Genomic DNA, 20619 nt, shown 5'->3' on the forward strand with positions numbered 1-20619 from the left:
CTCAAACTGTGGGTCCGAATCCCAAAGTGGGTTGCAACCCCATTATAATGGGGTCACCAGGGCTGGCATTAGACTTGCTGAGGCCTGGGCCTGAAGCCCAAGCCCGAGCCCCGGTGCTGGGGCTCAGGTTACAGGCCCCTCACCAGGGGGCTTAAGCCCTTAGGCCTCTGCTTTGCCCCCCCCCCACCCTGGGCAGTGGGGCTCAGGCTTTGGCCCCCCCATACAGGGCAGTGAGGCTTGGGCAGGCTCAGGCTTCTGTCGCGGCTCCTGGGGTCATGTAGTAATTTTTCTTGTCAGAAGGGGGTCGCGATGCAATGAAGTTTGAGAACTCCTGGCTTAGCATGATTCTTTTCCTAAAAATATTTTACAAGTTTTTTTCCTCCAATTATGGATGTAATTGTACATTACACCTGTATGGATTTATTGCCACATTGGTACTATTTCAACACGTTGACATACTAATGTTGATCTTTGACCCATCAAATTCATGAATTTTTCTTTGCTCCCTCTCCATTAGATTTTCTATTAACTCAGACTTAAAATCAGTTGTGCTTTACTTTTTCTTTTTTATCCTTATTTATAGAAAATGTAATGTGTAATAATTGTTAAAACTCCATAAAGACTTTCAAAAAGGATAAACAACATTATTTTACATATATTTTCCATGTGAATAGGCACCTGTGAAAGTTCATAAATCAGAAACACGCTGTATATTAACAAAATGTTTTAATTATACAGTGACCAGCTATCACCAATTTCTAATGTTCAATCCTGATTATAAATATATTTCTCTAGGTTCTAAAAATGAGGGATAGTTGTTCAAGTAATTACATGGAACCTTTCTCAGTTATTGCACAGCTATCATAATATATCTAAACTCCTGAGGAGTAGCAGAGAACTCACAGAATGCTTTAGTCTTCTAAATTAAAAAACCTTTTACCATCAATCTATAGATCTTATCAACATGTAGGTAGTACATGATACAGCTACTAGTTAGTGGTGATAATTACTCTGTTGCTGAACAGTAGTAGCTTCTTTCATAGATTGAGAGAATATGGTTCTTGCAATAAACAGAGTACTGAAAGTTCTAAACAAGAGCAGAATATATTAAGCATCCTGTCCTCTTGGACAGGAGAGGGTGTGAGGTCCAACAGAAATTAACCTACAACCTCTTCAAGGGAAAGATTGTCTTTCGTTTTCTATATCATACAGCACAGAGCACACCATCAGTTAAACAATACTAAACAATATTTGTCTCAACAATGAATGTCTCAACTACCTTAAAAAATGTTCCAAGGAAGCATGACCAAAATTAAATAAAAGTAACAAAATATGTAAATTAGGAATTAGATCCTTGGACTTTCCGTTCTGATCTCTTCTTTTCACTAAATAGATATTGATATAGATTATATAATTTCTATCCACATTTATCAGTCCAGATACCTCCAAACCAATATAGATCTCTAAGTAAGAGCAATGAGGAAAGGAAGGGTATAGAATGAGGAAAGAGGAGAAGATTATGACAAAAAGAAAATCAAGTACAGTAAAAGCTTTGTTATCTGGTATGTTGCGTGAATGGGGCGTGCCAGCTAGTTAAAAATTCCGGGTAACTAAAAGTTATACTTACCAATGGAGTGAGTGAGTTTTGGTGTGGGAGCAGGCTTGGGGCAAGAGGCTGGAGCGCAGAAGTAGTTTCAGGGTGCTGGATCTGGGTGGCGCCCCCACATTCCCATTGGCTGCGGTTCCTAGCCAACGGGAGCTACAGAGCCAGCGCTTAGGGCAGGGGCAGCACGCAGAGCCGCCTGGCCACGCGTCCACCTAGCAGCAGCAGCAGGGACATGTCACTGCTTGCGGGGAGCCGCTCAAGGTTAGTGCTGCCCGGATCCGGACACCTGGCAACTTAAGTTCCCTGTAAGCTGTGCAACCGCACAGCAGCCTTCTTAGCGGAACCCATTCAGGGGCCTGCCACAACCAGGGTAGGGGCATCCTTACCCCGGTCCCTACCTCCCCTGGCCCCAACTCTGCCGCGGCCAGGGCGCCCTTACCCAGCTACGGGGGCCTTCCCCTGGCCCGAACCCAGCCTAGACCTGCCAGGGGAGGGGCACCTATCCTGTGGTCCCAGCTCTGGAGTTGATGCGGCGGGGAGAGAGAGCTGGGGAGAGTCCGCTCTCCCCGCCATAGCCCTGGAGCACCCTCCTGAACCCCAAAACGCTCATCCCCTGCCCCACCCCAGAGCCCGCACCCCCAGCTGGACCCTGCACCCCAACCTTCTGCCTCAGCCCTGAGTCCCCTCCCACACTCCGAAGCCCTTGGCCCCAACCCCACCACATACATTTTGTTATGTGCACCAATATGAAGGTGATGTGTCACACATCACCTCCATATTGGTACACATAACAAAATTCATTCTGCACATGGGTGGGAAAAATGAGAGGGAACACTGCTGGCAACCCTATCAGAAATGCCGGTTTCTAGATCTTTCCAGTTGGTAAAGTGCTGGATAATACAGCTTTTACTGTCGTTAATTTTCTCTATGTTCCAGCCTCCATATAATAAAGCATAATTACATTATGGTTGACGCATGGAACTTTTAAGCAGATGCTTGAAGAGCACTTCTAAATTATAACTATGCTGTTGCAAACAGATCCACCATGTAATGTGTGACCAAAGGTGTGTGGTGACCACATGGAAGATGTTAATCACATATCTTCAGCTAAAGACTAGTCTTCTCTAGAGCCCTGTTTTTTGGGTTTTTTTTACAAATACAAAATAACACAAAACTGAACAAAAAATGTCTAAACTAAATAAAATAAAAAACTCACCCTGTAGCCACAGCTTCTGTGCCCAGCTCCCCACTCTAGGAATGATGGGGTGCAAATGTGAGTGAGTGGTGTTGCAACCTGGCAGGCCCAGCCCTGCAGGACAGGAGCCTCTGCTGTGGGGTGAGTACAGGGCTGGCTCCCTCTGCAATCTGCACCTCCCAGGGCCTCCCATCTTTTAGGGGCAAGATCCAAACCATCCCCCAGAGCTTCTCACCATACACACAGATAAAACAGAACATGAAATCCCCCCAACCCCCCCCAAATAAAAAACTATAAAAAATAAAAAGAATTTCATGGGGTTCCAGTGTTCTAAAGGCATTAATTTTTAACAGTGATGGTAATTAATCACTGGAGTCATGGTGCATTTGCCACCACTGACAATTTTTAAATCAAGATGGGATGTGTTATATAGAAGGTCATTCTAGATCATCACAATGGTCCCTTCTGGGACCCTGGAATCTATTGTGGACTCCCCACAAGTCACAATTAGAATTCTGGCAGAAGAAGTCAGGTCATCTGCTCTGTTTTAACAGTCTTGTAAACAAACATGCAGCAAACAACTTTCTTACTCTTCCCTGTGTTGAAGTAGTGAAAACTGCCTGCCTGAGAATGGCCTGGAGATAGGATTCTTGCAGAGTGAAAAGCACAAGAAATCCCTGTTCAACAGAACAGTGACTTGGTCATGGTTGGGCAGAACCCTTTGTATCTTAATCTGTAAGACTGGCCATTCTCCCCCTGGGGATGGGACAACCGCTTGATTACCAAAGGGCAGTTGATCATCTACTCTGTGAGCCTGAAGAAGGAAAGTAAAAGCATTTCATGCCATACCTCTTCTAAAAGTCAGAAATCTGTGTGACCAGCTAAGGGCTCTGTAAAAGGGATCATCTCTTCCCTCAGAATCATCACAGATTGGAGTGAGAACAGTCTTATCAAAGTTCATTCAGAAAGTTAGCACAGCATCAATGAAGAAGGGAATACTTTGGTCTAGATGAACACATTTATAGGTATATTAAGGGAAGGGCAGAAAGCCAGTCCTATTGTAAGAATCTGTAATCTAATATCTCCACAAATGAAACTAAAATCAGTGCTATCATGGATCTAGTTTTCACACATGCCGCATCAAAGCAGGTATTACAAAGGAAGGCAAGAGCATTGGAGGATTTTGAGTAGTGGCTTAACAGCAGGCCATGGTCATAGACCTAGTAGTGAAGACAAAAGTCTCTTCCTGTTCTCTTCCCGAGTTTACCAAAGGGCTTAGAGATGGCAAACAGTGCAGAGTAACACTGTGAGGCCTGCCAAGGAATACAATGGGTGAATGTTGGGAGACTGAAGAAGCACCACTCAACCAGAGGAATGAAAGAACTGGGACTACTAAAAACTTTGATGAGGTAAAGGGGCAAACAGCCATTCACCTGAGGGTTATAGGGAATTAGACTCTTGAGGAGCTTCCATCCATTAGATGAGGTTCTCTTCTCTGTCCCTCCCCCTCACCTCCTATTTCTCCAGTGTTCTGGTCCTGTTTTTCCTTTTTCTTACTCATTCTGAATCCTGAAGAACAAATTTATGAGGTAAGAGAAAGATGGAGAGAGCAGAATTGCAGGTTCCATGCTTCTGGGTTGCTGGAAGCCAAAATAACTAAAAAAAGTTCACATAGTTAATCCTTGTATAGAGCTGATTGACTCCACTACTGGTGTTTTATTTGAAGGATGAGAAAGAGAATAGGCTTTACAACAAGTTGTGAAAAACTCGTAAGAACATACTCTGTGCATAAAGGGACTGATTCTATTCCTATTTAAATCAATAGGAGTTTTGCCATTGATTTCAATGAGAGCAAGATCCTGCCCATAAAGAACAAGTGCAGAGAGGAATAAAAACAATCTTCAGATCCTAATCTGGCATACTGTATTTTAGGATTCTAGTGATGGCATTAGCATTTTATAGCTACAAGATTTTTAAAGTTATTTATGAAAAGCACCACCTTTGATTTACAGAAGTACCGAGCCTGAAGATGATGGAGCCATGTCTATCAAAATTAAATCATGTACTCTAAAGATCATTTTATTTACAGACTCAATTTACTACATTTCTAGAGCAGAGTAGTCCCATTTCTGTGTATTTGTTTCTTAATCTGATTATGTTCTTCTACTCATAAGTGTACCATATGGAGCAGGCACAAGCAAAATTCATTGGGCTTAGATGTAGAATCATGTGACAAAGCTACTATGTGTAGGACAGATTGTACCACAAACCCCTGATGTTAAACAAATCCATATAGAAAAGAAATGACAGGGTAGATGGATTATATGGTTATAAATTGTGGTTCTAACTTTTAGAGCGTCACAAAAATCATATGTCTAGACTGATTTCTAACCAGTGATTATTATCTTTTCTCCTACAGAAAAGACTTAATAAAAGAAGCACGAAAAAAATATTCTGAATGATTAACATTATTGTAGTATTCAGGACTGCTGGCTGCTGACTCTGTGGACATACGGGGAAAGTGACAACACACCCTGTTTTAAGGTTACTTAACATTTTCCTTTTTAAAAAAATTCTTGAAACCTTCTTTGAATTTTTTCAGGGAAATAGCCATAGCGTCACGGATGTGCCCTTTACTGGCCTCAAAAAATTCTATTCAGGTACAGCTGAGTTATTAGGTATCAAAAATCACCATTTCCCATCTGAGGTTAGCTTTTTACAGCTTGCTTTAGATTTGCTGCCAAAATCCCTCAACATTCTGTAGCACTGTACATGCACTCCTCTCAGGCATCTCACTTCAGATTTCACAGAGAGCTCATGTCCTCGATAGGACACAGAAAAAAAAATTCATCTTCCTCCTCCTACTCCCTCCCACCCCTTTTGGCCTATGGAAAGATGCATTGCACAGTGACACAGGGAGACCATGAGTTCCAAAGGCACTTCTTATAAGTTGTGTTGTTAATTCTGTACTGCTGACAACCCTTATTGATACGCAGTGTCTTATACTTCACTGAGAAGTTACATAAATTGGGAATAGTACTCAGATCTCTAGCCAGGCAGACCCAAATCCCTTCAATTTAGCCACATTACCTATCAGAAAGACCCTGCCATATCTTTGGGCATGCTGTTTGTAAAAAAGAGTGCTAAATCACGTACAGGTAACCCACTGTTTCACTGTGTTAAATCTCCACCTCTAGTGGCTGGTTCACATAGGACTCTTCCTGTTAACTGATGTACCATAGTTTGTCCTGGAGCATAATTGGTAGAAGTCTGTGCTGCAATGCTAAAAGCTCAGGATTCAAACCTTCCTGATGATGCATGATGAAGAGATTGTTACAGCTGCACATAGCGGAACCTGGTTTTGCCTTATTAAAAACTAGAGCACAGATATTTTGCTTTCTGTGAAAGACCAAAGTCATTAAGAGCCAAATCCTGCTTACTTTTCTCATGCAAATAATAAATTTATTTAAATAGGACTATTTGCATGAGAAAGGCAAATAGTTTTCCTTTAGGGCAACTCCTATTTCCAAATTTCTGGAAGAGTCAAAAAACTAAAATGTGAAAATGTATAATGAATTAGTTGACAATTTTTTAAACCCTGGCACAGGAGTTAGACTCTGAAAAAGTAAGTAGTGTATATATCCATTAAGATTTGGTGCCTGAAGGAGTGAACTGTGGGCTCAAAGAGTGAGTTATATTAAAATAACGAAATTAGAGGAGTTCAGCTTTAATAAAAGAAACGTATACTTTCATGCTTTATGGTAAACTGAAACTTTCTATAAATAATTGTCTTTGCATATTGCTTCTATACAAATACACGACTATACACAAGCTATATACATACCACTGAATCTTATCAGTCATCGCTGTATCCTTTTACCTTTCTTTTATGATGGGTTGTGGAAGCATCCATCTCCTCCTCTCCTATATTGTCTATCTGTGATGTTGGACTACAGTTCATTCTCTCCTCTTCTTGCCTCTGAAGCCTGTCTGCTACAGCTTGGATAGCTTCTGTCCATTCTTCCCTATCAAGAATAAACCAAAATTCCTATTAATAAAAACTAACACAGCTTGACTCCTTCTGCAACCAAATGTTTTCTAATGAATGCACACACATAGTAGTATTTTACCTGCAAAGTTATTATGTTACATAATGAAGGAATTACTGAAGTAATTTGCTTCAGTTTACTCCCATACACTACATAGGCTAGCAAGTGGTACATGCTCTAGTTCCAGCAGCACAGGATGTGTGTGCATGGTAGATTATATCACAATAATTAAATGTGTTTGATTTTGTAAATACTTTAATAGCAAGTTAAATATCTTAATGAGTCAAAGTAAAGCTCAGGGTTTAGTGTAGACAGTATTCTGCAATCCCTATACAGTCTACGTTTCTTGATGGGCTTTTTAAAGGAATATCACTAAGAAACAAGAATTACACAGTATAAGGCAATGCTGTGCTTTTAGAACAATCTAACTAAATTTAAATGTGTATATATATCTATACTAATATAATATTAACAACACCGAAAGGAAAGCTAGTAGCTATGTAATTTCTAACATAATGCCAAACCATGGTATTAATCTCAACTGGAAGTGAGCACTAAGAGATAACAAGGATCACAATACAGCTAAGTAATGATACTTACGTGGCACTTCATCTCATGTCTCCTACACACTTGTCTCGTGAATGAAGAGTTAATTCTTATTCTTATACTTAAATAAATGTGTATTCTAGAGTATCCACTCTAACAAGGAATTGTAATTATAACTAAAGATGTGGTCGTAGGATATTGCATTTTCTGACAAAACAAAAGATATACTGGAATGAAAAGAAATTCAGAGCTACTGAGAGAAAAAAATGAGTTTCATATTTGGTTTATGTTACTGAAGATGAAACACTTCAGAGAGATGTCATGACACAAATTTGGATAAGCTGAGCACATTCTTTCCCTTCAGTTATATAAAGTTCTTATCTTATACTTGATATGAACTAGGAACATTTTACACAGGCTAATATATAAATTCTTAGAACAATCACACACAAATAATCAGATTATGTAGTAATCAAAATCAAGACTTGTGCCATACTGGTAGATGTGCTGAAACTTCTGCCCAAGAATTTGGAAGACATAACATTCCTCACCGTTCTTCGGGAGTGTCTACATGAAATGTCCTCTCTATGACAGTTGTCCACTGAAGACATCTAATAATAAATGTATTTGGCTTTGGTCGCTCTGTTTTCATTAGCTGGCATTCTAGAAAGATATAAAGGACGTTTTTTTTCTTAAAAGTATTGCTATAATAATATGGGAACAGCAAATAAAATTGTTTAGTTAAATTATACATAGTTTATACACATCCAGCATTTATAAAAAGCCATGGAATGAATTACCCAATGCCTAGATGAACTTGGGGCATGGATAAAAGCTAGTTAGTTGCAGGCAAGACTGAGATAATATTTGTTGGGCTGGAGGAAACTGCCAGAGGAGTTGATGGAATTTGTATTGGTGTCTCTCATACAGATAGAGTGATCTCCATTTGTAAAACAGGTGTGCAACTTGAGGGTGGTGTTAGATTTTGGACTGTTCAAGGATGCCAAGGTAGTGCTTGTAGCTAAAGGCACCCTTTTCCATCTGCACATGGCAAGATGAATGTGATCTTTTCTCTCCAATGCAAAAAAGGAAAAGAGTTTTAGAAAAGCAGAGTAACACCACACTTCAAAAACAGATGTTTTACCCATATTTCTCAAGCAGGTGAAAGCACTGAAGTTTACTGGCATCAGGCACACCCATACATCTCATAAGCTATTGTATGCACATTTATTTGGGTAAGCAAAATTCCTACTATGATTTGAAAATGAATAAGGGCTCATTTGTTGATCTCTCCTTTCACTGACAGCTAATGAAAAATATGTGTAAAGATGAATGAGCGAGTACTGTAATATAAAATATTACAATTCTTTTCTACGAGTTACTGAAAAACTACATTACATTTACAAAGAAAAAAAGAAAGAGTTTGGAAAGTGAAGTACAAAGCACAGAGGAATAAGCGAAGCTAGCTACCAAGAGCTGGCTCAGGATGCTGAAGCAATAGTTGGGTCACTACCAAGAGAAGAGAACAAGCCGCCATAACGTCTTCAAATTTGCTACTATACATAAACAAATGTAATTAAAAGGCTGAATCTCAATTCAAACAGTTGGAAGTCTAAATTATCATTCAAAAAGATGAATAAGCCAGTAAACAGACTCAACTTAGTGTTCTTGTATGCTAACCATCTATAATTTAGAATTACGAATTTTAATCCTAAATCCTTCAGTGAAGTTAGGATTCAAGATCAACCATGAGAGTTTTCTGACCTTTTAATACTAGGCAGGATACAACATCTGAGTGGAGACTAATGTTCAAAAGAATATAATACTAAATGAACAACAGAAATTGGCAATACAGTTTTAGAAAAAAATGTCTCTTTTCGGGCCATTTCTGATCCTTTATCTAAGATGGGGAAAAATAAAAAGAATTAAAAAAATACAAAGGACCTTTCTGAATTATTGAATTTACCTCCTTAAAATGAAAAGATGATGTAAAATGCCAAAAGGTTAATTTTATTCATTATGGCTACAAAATGTTTGAAACCTTCCAAATTATTAGGTAAACTACTATTTTCAAATAAAATGATGCTGCTATCTAAATTAGATAGGTTAGTTAAACTCTCCTGAGCAACTCTAACTACAAGCTGTATTTCAAAATGTTCTGTTTACTTTACACCATTCTGAACCACAGATGACAAAGTTTGCTTGAAGCTGTAATTGCTCTGTAAAACTGGGAAGCCAATTAGAGGGCCTGAAACCTGCCAGTTCAAAAAAAAAAAAAAAAAAAGGCAGATCATCTGTTCAGATTTTATTAAAAAGTTTAGTCTGAATTCTGTAACTTTAACCATTTAATCGCCAGTTTTCTTCTCAATTACATTCATTCACCACAAAAGCTAAAAAGAATACTAAACGGTCATTATGATTATTTCATGTATGCAAGGTTCCAACTGCAACACAATTCGTTGATGTGGCTAGACAAGAGTACTGACCACATATTAAGCAATATATACACACACACACACACACACACACACACACACACACACCACAGAACTCTTGCTAACTTGATCAGAAGGCTCCCAGCTGCAGAGGCAAGAGATGACTTCTGCTACAGACTGGGGAAACTTGAACACAAAAGGTAATTTCCTAAGATTACAGAATGATATGAAAGAAACTACATAAAGTAATGATTAATACTATTGTACAGAGAGTAGGCATTACAACTCATTGATCAAGAGAAGTAACCTCCGTCATTGCATAGCAGACACAAACAGGTTAATTATATTCCACACTACAGAATAAAAAGTGCCTTGATGTAGTTGGTCATGCTCTAAATTCTATTACTTCTGATCCCCCAAGAGGTACTGTGCTGGCACCCACTGATGATTTATCATTGCATTCTCTCATGTAATAAGGGAGGGTGCAAACACTGGTGCTTCACATGCTAGTGGTAGAGGTTTTAAAAAAAAAAAAAAAAAAAAGAGAGAACAGAAGATTACATTAAACACACAAATAAATCTGACAATTTTCTTGGTTAATTTAGTGCTCATGAAACTGAGGCATTCATAGCAATAACCTGAGCCAGATATAACACAGTCTCCACAGCTCTTCTGATGCATCTCAACCCTGACATGCCATCCTCAAACCATTTCAGCCATAGGCCCCTCTTCAGCAGAAATTGAAAACTACAGTATGCCAAACTGGTGAAGGTTATGTGAGATAGACAAATGTCCCTTAGCTTTAAGAATGAGACCAAGCAACCCATTTTAATTGGTGACCCATGTCAAGATTGGAACCCAACTCTCCGAAGCTAAATGATACCATATCAATTGCATCCTAGCATTCACATGCCAATATGAAAAAATCCCCAAAAGAGAATCAGACCGTAGAATACTAACTGTGGACCACTGAGAACAAATCGTTTCTACAGCACTTTAGTGCCATAAGGTACAGCTGGAAGGAAATACAATTCCTCTCCTCCCCACCCCCTCAACTCCCAAAAAAGAAATATTACAGAGAGAGAGAGAGAGAGAGAGAGAGAGAGAGAGTGTGTGTGTGTAGCTGATGTTAATACCATGTTCATATATAAAATGGAGAAATAGTTTATGTTAGTAGAAATGTCCTCTCTCATTGTCCATCTCCACTTCCCTTACAATACTGGTAAATTAATTGGTACTTTAGCTTACCTAACATACAAGTGTTAGCTATACACGTTAAACCTGAGTAGGAACTACTATAGTTTACCTGTGCACAGTGTACTCATAGATATAATAGGGGCCATCACTCAAAGAAGAACCTTAGTGTACTCATAGTCAGGTATATGCATATAATCTGGAAGGGAAAACCCATAAAAGAAACGTACTGATAAATGCTGTTCTTTGAGAAATGTCTCTGTGCATCCCCACGTATGGAATATGGTGCTCCCTGGTGTTGAGGCAAGGAATCTCTACCAAAACTGTGTCTGTTGGGGTGCACAATGCCCCCAAGTGATGTTGATGGCTGAGGTCTGAGTATATATAAAGGAAGCAGACTCCCTACCAATTTCAGTTCATTCTCCTGAATTGCTGAGTCCCAAAGTGTGACAAGAAGTCTGAAAAAGAGAAGATGAGTGGAAAATGTGAACGCACAGAGGAGACTCCTGAAGAACAACAACTACCAGTAAGTTCCTTCCTTTCTTCTTCCAGGACCTCTGTGCATTCCCACCTGAGAGAAGGCAGCAAGCTGTACCATTTGTAGAGGACAGCAAGCACTCCCTGCTTGAACATGGCATCTGAAACAGAGGTAAAGTTTAGAGGCTTAAGGGTATGGATGGGTACAAGAGGCATAATATTTAACATGGGTATGAACTGAACTTTTATGTGCCTTTCTGCATCTCTCTATTGTAAGCATCTATCATAGATATGCCACCGAGGAAGCTGTGGCTCATGTAGAATGGACCCCAATTCCTATAAAAGGGACATCTGCTTTAGCATAACACAAGCAAATGCAGGAGGTGACTGTCAATGTCTAGAACGTGGACAGTCAGGTCAAGTTGTTGAAGCAGGTGTCAGGCCTAGTGGTTAGAGCAGTGACCAGGATGTGGGCAGTGGGGTCTAGTGGGGCAGTGGGGTCTAGCAGGCATCAGTACCTAGGGTCAGAACCTAAGTCAGAGACTAGATTCCAGAGCCAAGCATCAGAGCTGGAATCAGGGGTCAGAACCCCGGATCAGAACCAGGTTACCCGGAGTTACACAATGATGGGGTTACTCAGTTTGAGATTAATTCCCATGTGGATCTTGAGGTTTTACCCAAGGAGTTACACAAGGCGGGGCAGGGCTGGGAAGAAGCAGCAGGCACAAGCTAAAACAGCTACGATTGAATGCTTTGAGCAGTGGCTGAACTGCTGCAGCTGGGCTTAAAGAGTCAGTCTGCTGACTCTTCCAACCAATCAGGAGGTATAGCCAATTAGGCATTAGCTTTTCAAGGACAACATTTAAATCTCTCACTGGCATAGGTTCTTTATCAGATGGAAAGGCATGCATTTGTCCCTTGAGAAACCTAGTTGATGTGGTGTGGAAAAACCCTTGATGACAGGCTGAAATAGCAGTTTGGTGTATACTCTAGGATGCAATAGTGGCCAGCCTCCGTTAGGTACAGTATATAGTTCAAGACAGGAGCTACAGAGTATTTCCACATGGCTATAAAAGACCTTCCGCGTGGCTAAAGCTGGCCTTTGTCAGCTGACTCAGGGTTGAAGGGCTATAAAATTGTTGTGTAGATGTTTGGGCTCAGGCTAGAGCCCAGGGTCTGTGACCCCACAAGGGGAATGAGTCTCAGAGCCTGGGCTCCAGCCTGAGTGTTTCCACTTTTACTTTAGTCCTGCAGTCCAAGCCCCACAAACCCAAGTCAGCTGACCTGGGCCCTGAGACTAAGTGCCAGGGATTTTTTTTTTATTGCAGCATAGACATACCCATAGGGGGCAGACTCCAGCCATAAGCCTTTATCGGCTGTTGAGCATAAAAATGTCCATAACACTATTGTGTTGCAGGTTTTCTGAATAGGATAGGATCTCAATTACTCTTGCACCGCAACTAAGGTGAGGACCCATTAGAAGCCTATCATCCAGACCACCAGGTGCCAGGATGGAAAATTAAGTCGAGAATTTTCTCTTCTGCTTGGGAGAGGAAGTCTATAGATTGGAGTAGGTGGTATGAGAGCTCCCAAGGGAGCTGTAACAAGTTGCTGTACCAGTGTTGTCCTGGCCACACTGGTGCTATCAACAGAACTTTTATCCTGTCCCTTTGGATCTTCTGTATACCCTGAGTATTAAGAGCATGGGCAGAAGTGCATATGGAAAGTCACTGGACCAGTGCAATAGGACAGTATTGGTGAGGCCTTGTCCCTGCCCACCGGATCATAGTAGGTTGCATTTAGTGTTCTCCCTAGTGACAAACAGACCTATTTCAGGAGTCCTCACCTGCTTAACAAGTGCTGAGCCACCACCTCATTCAAAGACCATTTGTGTTGGCCCTGCTTCAGCATCCTCAAACAGTCTGCTTGGATACTCTGTACTCTTGACAAGTATAGGGCTACAGGATATACATAATGATGGATACCCCAGTGCCAGAGTTTCATCATTTTCTGGCAAAATATGGGGGAATAAGCATCCCCTGGTTGGTTCAGATAATGCATGTCAGTAATGTTATTGGTTAGGATCTGAACTATTTTCCTTGAGACAAAGGGCAGGTATCCCTTAGCATCAGTGTATGACCCAAAGTTCCTGGACACCAAATGAAGTATGGATTCTTGCAAATTCAACAAACCCTGCATTTCTGACTCCTGAAAGTGAGCTCCCTAGCCAACCATGGATGCATCTGCTAAGACCACCACTGCCTGAGCCGAGGGCTGAACTGTACTCCTACTAGTCCATTCTCTGTACTTCAACCAGGAGAATTTATGTAGCACCTCTGGTGGGATGGTCACATGCCTCTGTAGACTGCTCATGTTTGGGGTGTATATGTGTGCCAGCGAGTGTTGTAAAGGTCTTGTTGGGAGTCTTGTATGAAGTGGCACAAACAAGCCCCATGAAAAACTCTGTTCTCTGGCATGGTTGATTGTGTCGGGTGTACAGGTGTACAGAACTGTAGCATGTGGAAAAATTGCTCCTCTGGCAGGAATGCTGAGCCTTCAGTCAAGTCCAGTGTCTCACTTATAAATGTTATCTTTTAACATGGGATTTGACATGATTTCTCCTAGCTGATTTCCAGCTCTAGCTTGTGAAACAGATAGCACATTAGACTTACTGAATTAAGTGAACTGGCGTTAAGGAGACAGTTGTCCAAAGTTTCACCCTTTGGGTCTTTTTAGATGTGCTGTTAAATCCAGCATTTTGTTGAATACCCTTGGTGCAATTAATTATTTTTGTTGTTGTTCTGCATACATCAGAAATTATGCTAATAAAGATATTATATCTCATGAGAACAACTGTGGACAAAAACCACCAATCTGCAAATGGCAGTCCTTTCCTCATTGAAGGCACATGTAGCTTGATATCGAGGAAGGGATTACAGTCTGTGCCCGCAGCATCTGCTATTGTTTATGACTTAGCCTCTATGCCTCAAGATCCACATGGAAATTAATCTCAAACTGAGTAACCCCACGAGTGTCTGCAGCTCACTAGTATGATCTATCTATGCTGATGACTCCCAGGTGTCAAAGTCAATATTGCACTGCTTCAACTCATGCTTCAGTGAGTCCTAGAATTGTTTCTTCTCACCACTTCATGCACAGTTACCCACTTTCATTTTGCCATACAGCAACTGCTTTGGCATTCTGGTACGATCCATCCGCAACACATGATCAGCCCAGCATAACTGTGGGCAATGAGTATGGCTTCAATCCCGGTGGAGCATTCCAGAACAATCAAAAGGACAAAGGGAAGAACTGTATATGCAGAACAACAGGTATTTCTCATTCCAGTCTGCATCCCTCTTTGTCCACAGTCTACTTGAGAGGTGGCCATGCTCTTTGCTTTTTTCCACAGCTACTGTATGCACCAGAGAGTTAGCACTAAGATGTCAGATGAAGTAAAAAAAAAAAAAAAAAAAAATTTTTTTAATACTGGGGTGGCAACATAGTGACAGAAAAAAGCCATTACTGGTATTTGTAGTATACAGCAGCAACCTTTAGTCCAGTTTAATAAAGTTTTTTGTAAGTGAATATGCATTCACTGCGGGATGTATTTGGGTGAGGCCTACAGCTGAATATAGTGCTCAGTCTGTAAGGCTTTTATATCTAGAACCCACTGAGACCAGCACCTTACACTGAGAGAGCATCTAACTAGTGAGGTGCTAAAACCTCCAGCCATGTCACTGGTTGACCAGGCTGATAACATGGCCCTCAAAGATCTGCTTCAGCACCAAAGCCAACAAATGGTGTAAGCCTCATGACCGAACTTCCAAGTCAGCACCACCTTTGGCACCGACAACCAAGAAAGGCTCTAGCGCTGGATCTTCAAAACCCTTATCTCAATTGCCATTTTCCACACCTTTGCAGGCTCAAGAATCCTTCTTGGTACCAAAAATAATTAATTAGCAACAGCTTCTCAAGGCTCACAGTGCCCCACGTTCACTGTACTCAGAGGGATGTGGCACCATGTATTTCTCACTCCTCATTGGCATTGGGCACTCCAGCGTCAGATCATTGAAGAGAAGAATCACGCATCAACTTGAATAAGACAATCAGAAAAGAAAAGACTTCACTTCCCAGGAAGGCACCTTGACCCTCCGAAGCACCTGGGCAACACAAGAGAGCTCATTGTCCAGGGCTCATCTCATTTATGTCTTTGGCATTGCCAAGACAAGCGGATCCTCCGCTACATGGGACCCTGGAATCTCTACTTTTGGCACCAAACCTTGCCTTTGATTTGCAGGATCCATTTGCAACCCTTTTTGAAGAAGGGGTGGGGGGGAACCTTTTTGGTCCACCCCAACTTTACCATCTCATCCCACTGACATTTCTTTGTCCCTGTAACCAAATAGATACTCCACACAACTTTGTATGATGCATGTTGTGGTCTGCACTACAGGACACGTTAAGGGTCATGGTTGATCTACTTGGTTGAGATGGTTGGCCCCACCATACTTGCCACTCCTGGGTCCATTGACTTCGCTTTCAGCATCACAGTCTTATCCTATGGCACCACTGCCATAATGTCCAATCCCACTGGCACCATACTTGGCCCTGCTGGCATCCTACCTGGCCCCCCAATACCAATGCTTGCTCCTTTGACCTTGGCTCTGCTTACACTGCCACCTATGCAATCAGTGTTTCCACCTAAAGCACTGGTACTGCCGATACTCCCATCCTCATTGGCTGTGCCACCTGCTTTGCCACCATACTGACCATCTCTAAAAAACCGAAGACTCTCAATCCCAGATACACTTGGGATGTGTTTACACAGACATAGACGATGGTGTCGATGACATCCCAGTGGATGACATCCCAATCTATGGAATATCACCAGGTGAGAACATTGTGACTTCAGTGGTTTCCTCACCACATCAACAATTCCAGGAGCTGTTGAACAGGATGGTTTTCCCACTCTATCTGGGTGCTGCTGAGACTCTAGTTGAAAATTGGGATCCTTTATTTGACATCCTTCAGTTGAAACCAAAGGATATTATTTCCTGGCCTATCCATAGGGGCTGCTTGATCCAGCTAGAGAGAGATCTGGTCCTTATTGCCAGCAGTCTCTTGCATAGGCAACAGGATGTACCTGATCCTTACTCAGGATTACTCTCTCAGTGTAAGGTGCTGGTCTCAGTGGGTTCTAGATATAAAAGCCTTACAGACTGAGCACTATATTCAGCTGTAGGCCTCACCCAAATACATCCCGCAGTGAATGCATATTCACTTACAAAAAACTTTATTAAACTGGACTAAAGGTTGCTGCTGTATACTACAAATACCAGTAATGGCTTTTTTCTGTCACTATGTTGCCACCCCAGTATTAAAAAATCATGAGTCAACCCCCCATTTGTGCTAAAAAAAATGAAAAGATTAAAACATCTTATGTTCTTTTTATCTGCTTTCTTGGTTTTATATATTTGCCTCATGTTTTTGAGATTTTTCAGCAACAAAGAGGGCTTGAATTTTTTTCAAATCAGGTATTCACATGACTCCAGGGCTTAGGCTTTGGGAAAAAAAAAACACCAAATATCATGAGACTTGCAAAAAGAAAAAATCATGAGAGCTGGGAACACTGCAATACCTTTCTGGAAAATGGGACCTAAAATCCATCCGGTGCAAGTGTTGCCCATAAAGTTTTATGGGGTGAAGGCTAGCGATTTTCCAACTTTCCCTATGCTATTGCCACTAAAAGCTGTGGATGAGGTCTGGTGAATCTCTACCACCTAGCCCAAATCCTCCTCACCTTTCTTCCCTCCCACTATGAACTGCAGTGCTCAGTAGCAATATCCTCTCTCCTCACCATTCTGGGAGCAGCATTGCCTTATGTTGTCATGATTGCACATGTGTTCCTGGATCACTTCTGCTCAGGCCACCTTGTCCTTCCCTGGCAAGGAGCAGTTAGTGCTCAACTAAACACCTGGGTTCCTTGGTTGGAGGTGAGTGGCAGCTTTTTCTCCTCACATATTACCAGCATGCTTCCCCTCCATAAACTTATCAAGCTCAGTCTTGAAGCCAGTAAGGTTTTGTGCCACCCACTGCTCCGCTTGGAAGGCCGGTCCTCTAAGACTTCTAACTGTCAGTCTAATTTCAAGCCTAAATATGTTGATGGCCACTTTGTATCCAATGTGAACAAACGAACAAATGGCGCTTAACTTAAATAACTCCTCTTCCTTTCTGGTATTTATCCCTCTGAAGTATTTATACAGCGCAATCATATCTCCCCTCAGCCTTCTTTTGGTTAGGTAAACAAGCCAAGCTTGATAAGAGTACTGAGCCAAACAGAGGACTGACAGATTACAGAGCCCAGAAGACGCTGTGAGACCCTGCTGCAAGAGGATGTAACAGCATAAGGCATGGGCTTTTTGTCCCAGACACCAAAAAAAAAAACAACGCACTAGGAAGGTGGTTTAACAAGGCCACAACATTATTAATTTAACACATTCCAAAAACTATCCGACAATAACTCATCCAATGCAGTGTGGTCATACTTACACAATCCATATCAACCAAAAAAAAGGCTGCCTTTAACCCGAATCCCATCCAAATCTTTAACAGGTTGCAACAGCAAGGCTATGATGCTACTGGCTTCCCTTCATACAAGACAATACGAGCCCCAGCCCCATCACCCACATTGTTGAAGGGATGCCTTCCGATAATCCCACTTCCAGTTAATCAAGGAACTGGACCTGTTGTAATAACCGAGGCCTAGCAGGTCCAGTTGTGAGCTCAACTGTGGAAAAGCAGGTGAGAGTTTTATAAAGTGTTACAGTCACCTAAAATAACAAATGCTGAAAGGAAAAGGTACAAAATACAGACAGACTAAATTAGTCCAAAAACAAGGTCTACGAATACAGCCAAAGGACTGTGTTGAAATCATGCCTGATAAGAGGAGAATGGAATCAGAAAGCTTGCATCTTCCACAAACAGAAGCTGGCCCAATAAAAGATATTACCTCACTCACTTTGTCTCTCTGATATCCTGGGACCAACACAGCTACGACAACATGGCAAACAAAACTGGTGTGTCAAAAATTAGGCCTAATTAGTGAATAGAATAATAATTCATCTCCCACTTTTGGGCTCCTTAAAAAGGAATATTTGGGGAGAGGGAACAAATGGAGGAACAGACTTTTGAGGGAAAGGCAGACAGGCCTCTGCTTCATTCTAGAGACTGGCCTTTGTTCATGAGCCCTGAAGTTCAACATATTGAAATGTCAGGCCATCACCACTGCACCAATGAAGACCCAAGCCTGATTACTCTGTCTTCCCTTCCTTCCTGTATTCCTTTCTGACCCTCAGATTCTTCCTATCCTCTCTCTTTCTCAGCTTTTTACCTGATCCTGAGACCAATGCAGCACACAGCATCACTACAACAAAGTGTAGTGTCCCAAAGTGTTTATAATTTAACCTAACCTTCCTACCCTTCCCAAGCAGCTAAGGGGAAAGCAAAACAAAACAAAATCATCAACCAGCTGGTCCAGGCCAATCTGGCAATAAGGGAAAAATTCCTTCCAAGCCTCAAAAGTCAAGTAGTATGATGCCCTCAGCAAGCAAAATCCTGGTCCTGCTCTAATTCTAAGGAGCGGAAGGAGGGAGCTGTTGTTCCCAGGTGCAAAACAGTGCCCTGGGCACAGGAAAGGGCTTATAAGCTCTCTCATTCAGTGCACAGGTCCAATGGGCTTCTACTGCAACCTTCAGTCCAGTCTATCAGCTGGGAAGACCTTCCTCCCCCAACTACCCTATCTTCAAGATCACAAGAAAGCTGGTGTCCCATGATGGTGGGCATGGGGGGAAGGCAATCATTACAGGAGCAGGCTTTCTTTCCCCCACTGGCCCAGACAAAGCCAACCCATCGTCGCAACTAGAGTGCTCATTGTGAACTCCCTGCTGCACAAGGGAAGCACTACTTCTATATTTATTGTGTGTGTGTAATAATTACACCATAAGTGAAGGGATGTTGTTTGAAATGTACAGATCTGTACATGAATTCAGCAGGTATCGAAAAAGTGGAAAATTAAGTGGCAGATGTGATCTCTCGGGCTAAGCCAACCTTGTCACACTTTCTTTTCTCTATTTATAGTTATCAAGGTTTTGGTTGACTTCTCCTTTATAGTTTATTGAAATGAGATCTCATAATATTTATTTACAGATACAGGATTTCCCCCCTCCTATCCCCCATATTTATTTAGGAGGTTTACTGGATTCCTCTTCATACATTTGACAAATTTAATATGGACTTCTTTCTAACTGGGCAATTTTTCTGGGCACGTAGCCAGCCCACCCCCTTTTTTTTCTTGCAACTCCAACGCTCCTTTGCTGAAGTCTTAAAAGGAGGGTGTGACTTTAAGCGCCCTTGTATTCACAGCTTTCACACAGTTTTAATAATCTTTGTACATAATGTAATTTGTGAGGTATCATTTGAAAACTAATAACTCATTTAACATCAATATTCTTTTGTGCAGTATGAACATGTTGTGTATTAAGAGTTATGGATGTATGCTGGAATTATTATCAAAGTGTGTTTAATCCAAATATGTCAGGAGGAGATGGTAAACAGGTCTGCCCTAGATAAAGGAATGATTATTTGCTTCTCTGACCAGCCTGATCATCAGGCAGAGATAATGAAGGTCCAATTTTACACATCAGGTAAACAAAGTTATCAAGCAAACAAGTGGAGGAGGAGACAGCATGTCCTCTACACCCAGCAAGAGAGAGGAGTTTATTTTTAAGGAGTTTTATCTGAGTTTACTTTTCAAAGAATACATTGCAAAGGCTTACTGGTCTATAAAGGGGAAGGGGGCTGAACCTCAAGTGATAAACAACTGAAACAACTGATTGTATACAATATTATTGTATTATAAAAGTATATAGAGCGAGGTCTTTTCTGAAAGCTAATGACACACTGGTGATTAAGATCATGGTGAAATGTACACATTAACATGATATGAGGAAATATGGATACTTAATGATATTAGGCTTTAAAATCTGTGGCTAAACAGGGAAAAACAGGTTCCCTCCCAGACAGGAGAGAAGGAAGCTATTTATCGGTCTCTTATGT

The 20619-nt window shown here is 41.3% G+C and overlaps 1 protein-coding gene across 7 annotated transcripts in view; it reads right to left on the minus strand.

Annotated features, from left to right (window-relative positions):
* The window catches only part of AKT3 (AKT serine/threonine kinase 3), a 281463-nt gene that overhangs the window by 116545 nt on the left and 144299 nt on the right, over positions 1–20619 (minus strand). For 6 of the 7 annotated variants that reach the window (XM_043511466.1, XM_038396391.2, XM_043511467.1 and 3 more), the window contains exons 4-5: positions 7948–8059; positions 6682–6826 (exon numbers count right to left, since the gene is read on the minus strand). In XM_043511466.1, coding sequence (XP_043367401.1) covers positions 6682–6826; positions 7948–8059 — 257 coding nt within the window. Of the gene's footprint in view, positions 1–6681; positions 6827–7947; positions 8060–11255; positions 11484–20619 lie in introns of all 7 variants that reach the window. The other variant, XM_043511468.1, reaches the window with a different exon arrangement.

Source organism: Dermochelys coriacea, chromosome 3 (assembly GCF_009764565.3).
Source record: "Dermochelys coriacea isolate rDerCor1 chromosome 3, rDerCor1.pri.v4, whole genome shotgun sequence".
NCBI lineage: Eukaryota > Metazoa > Chordata > Testudines > Dermochelyidae > Dermochelys > Dermochelys coriacea.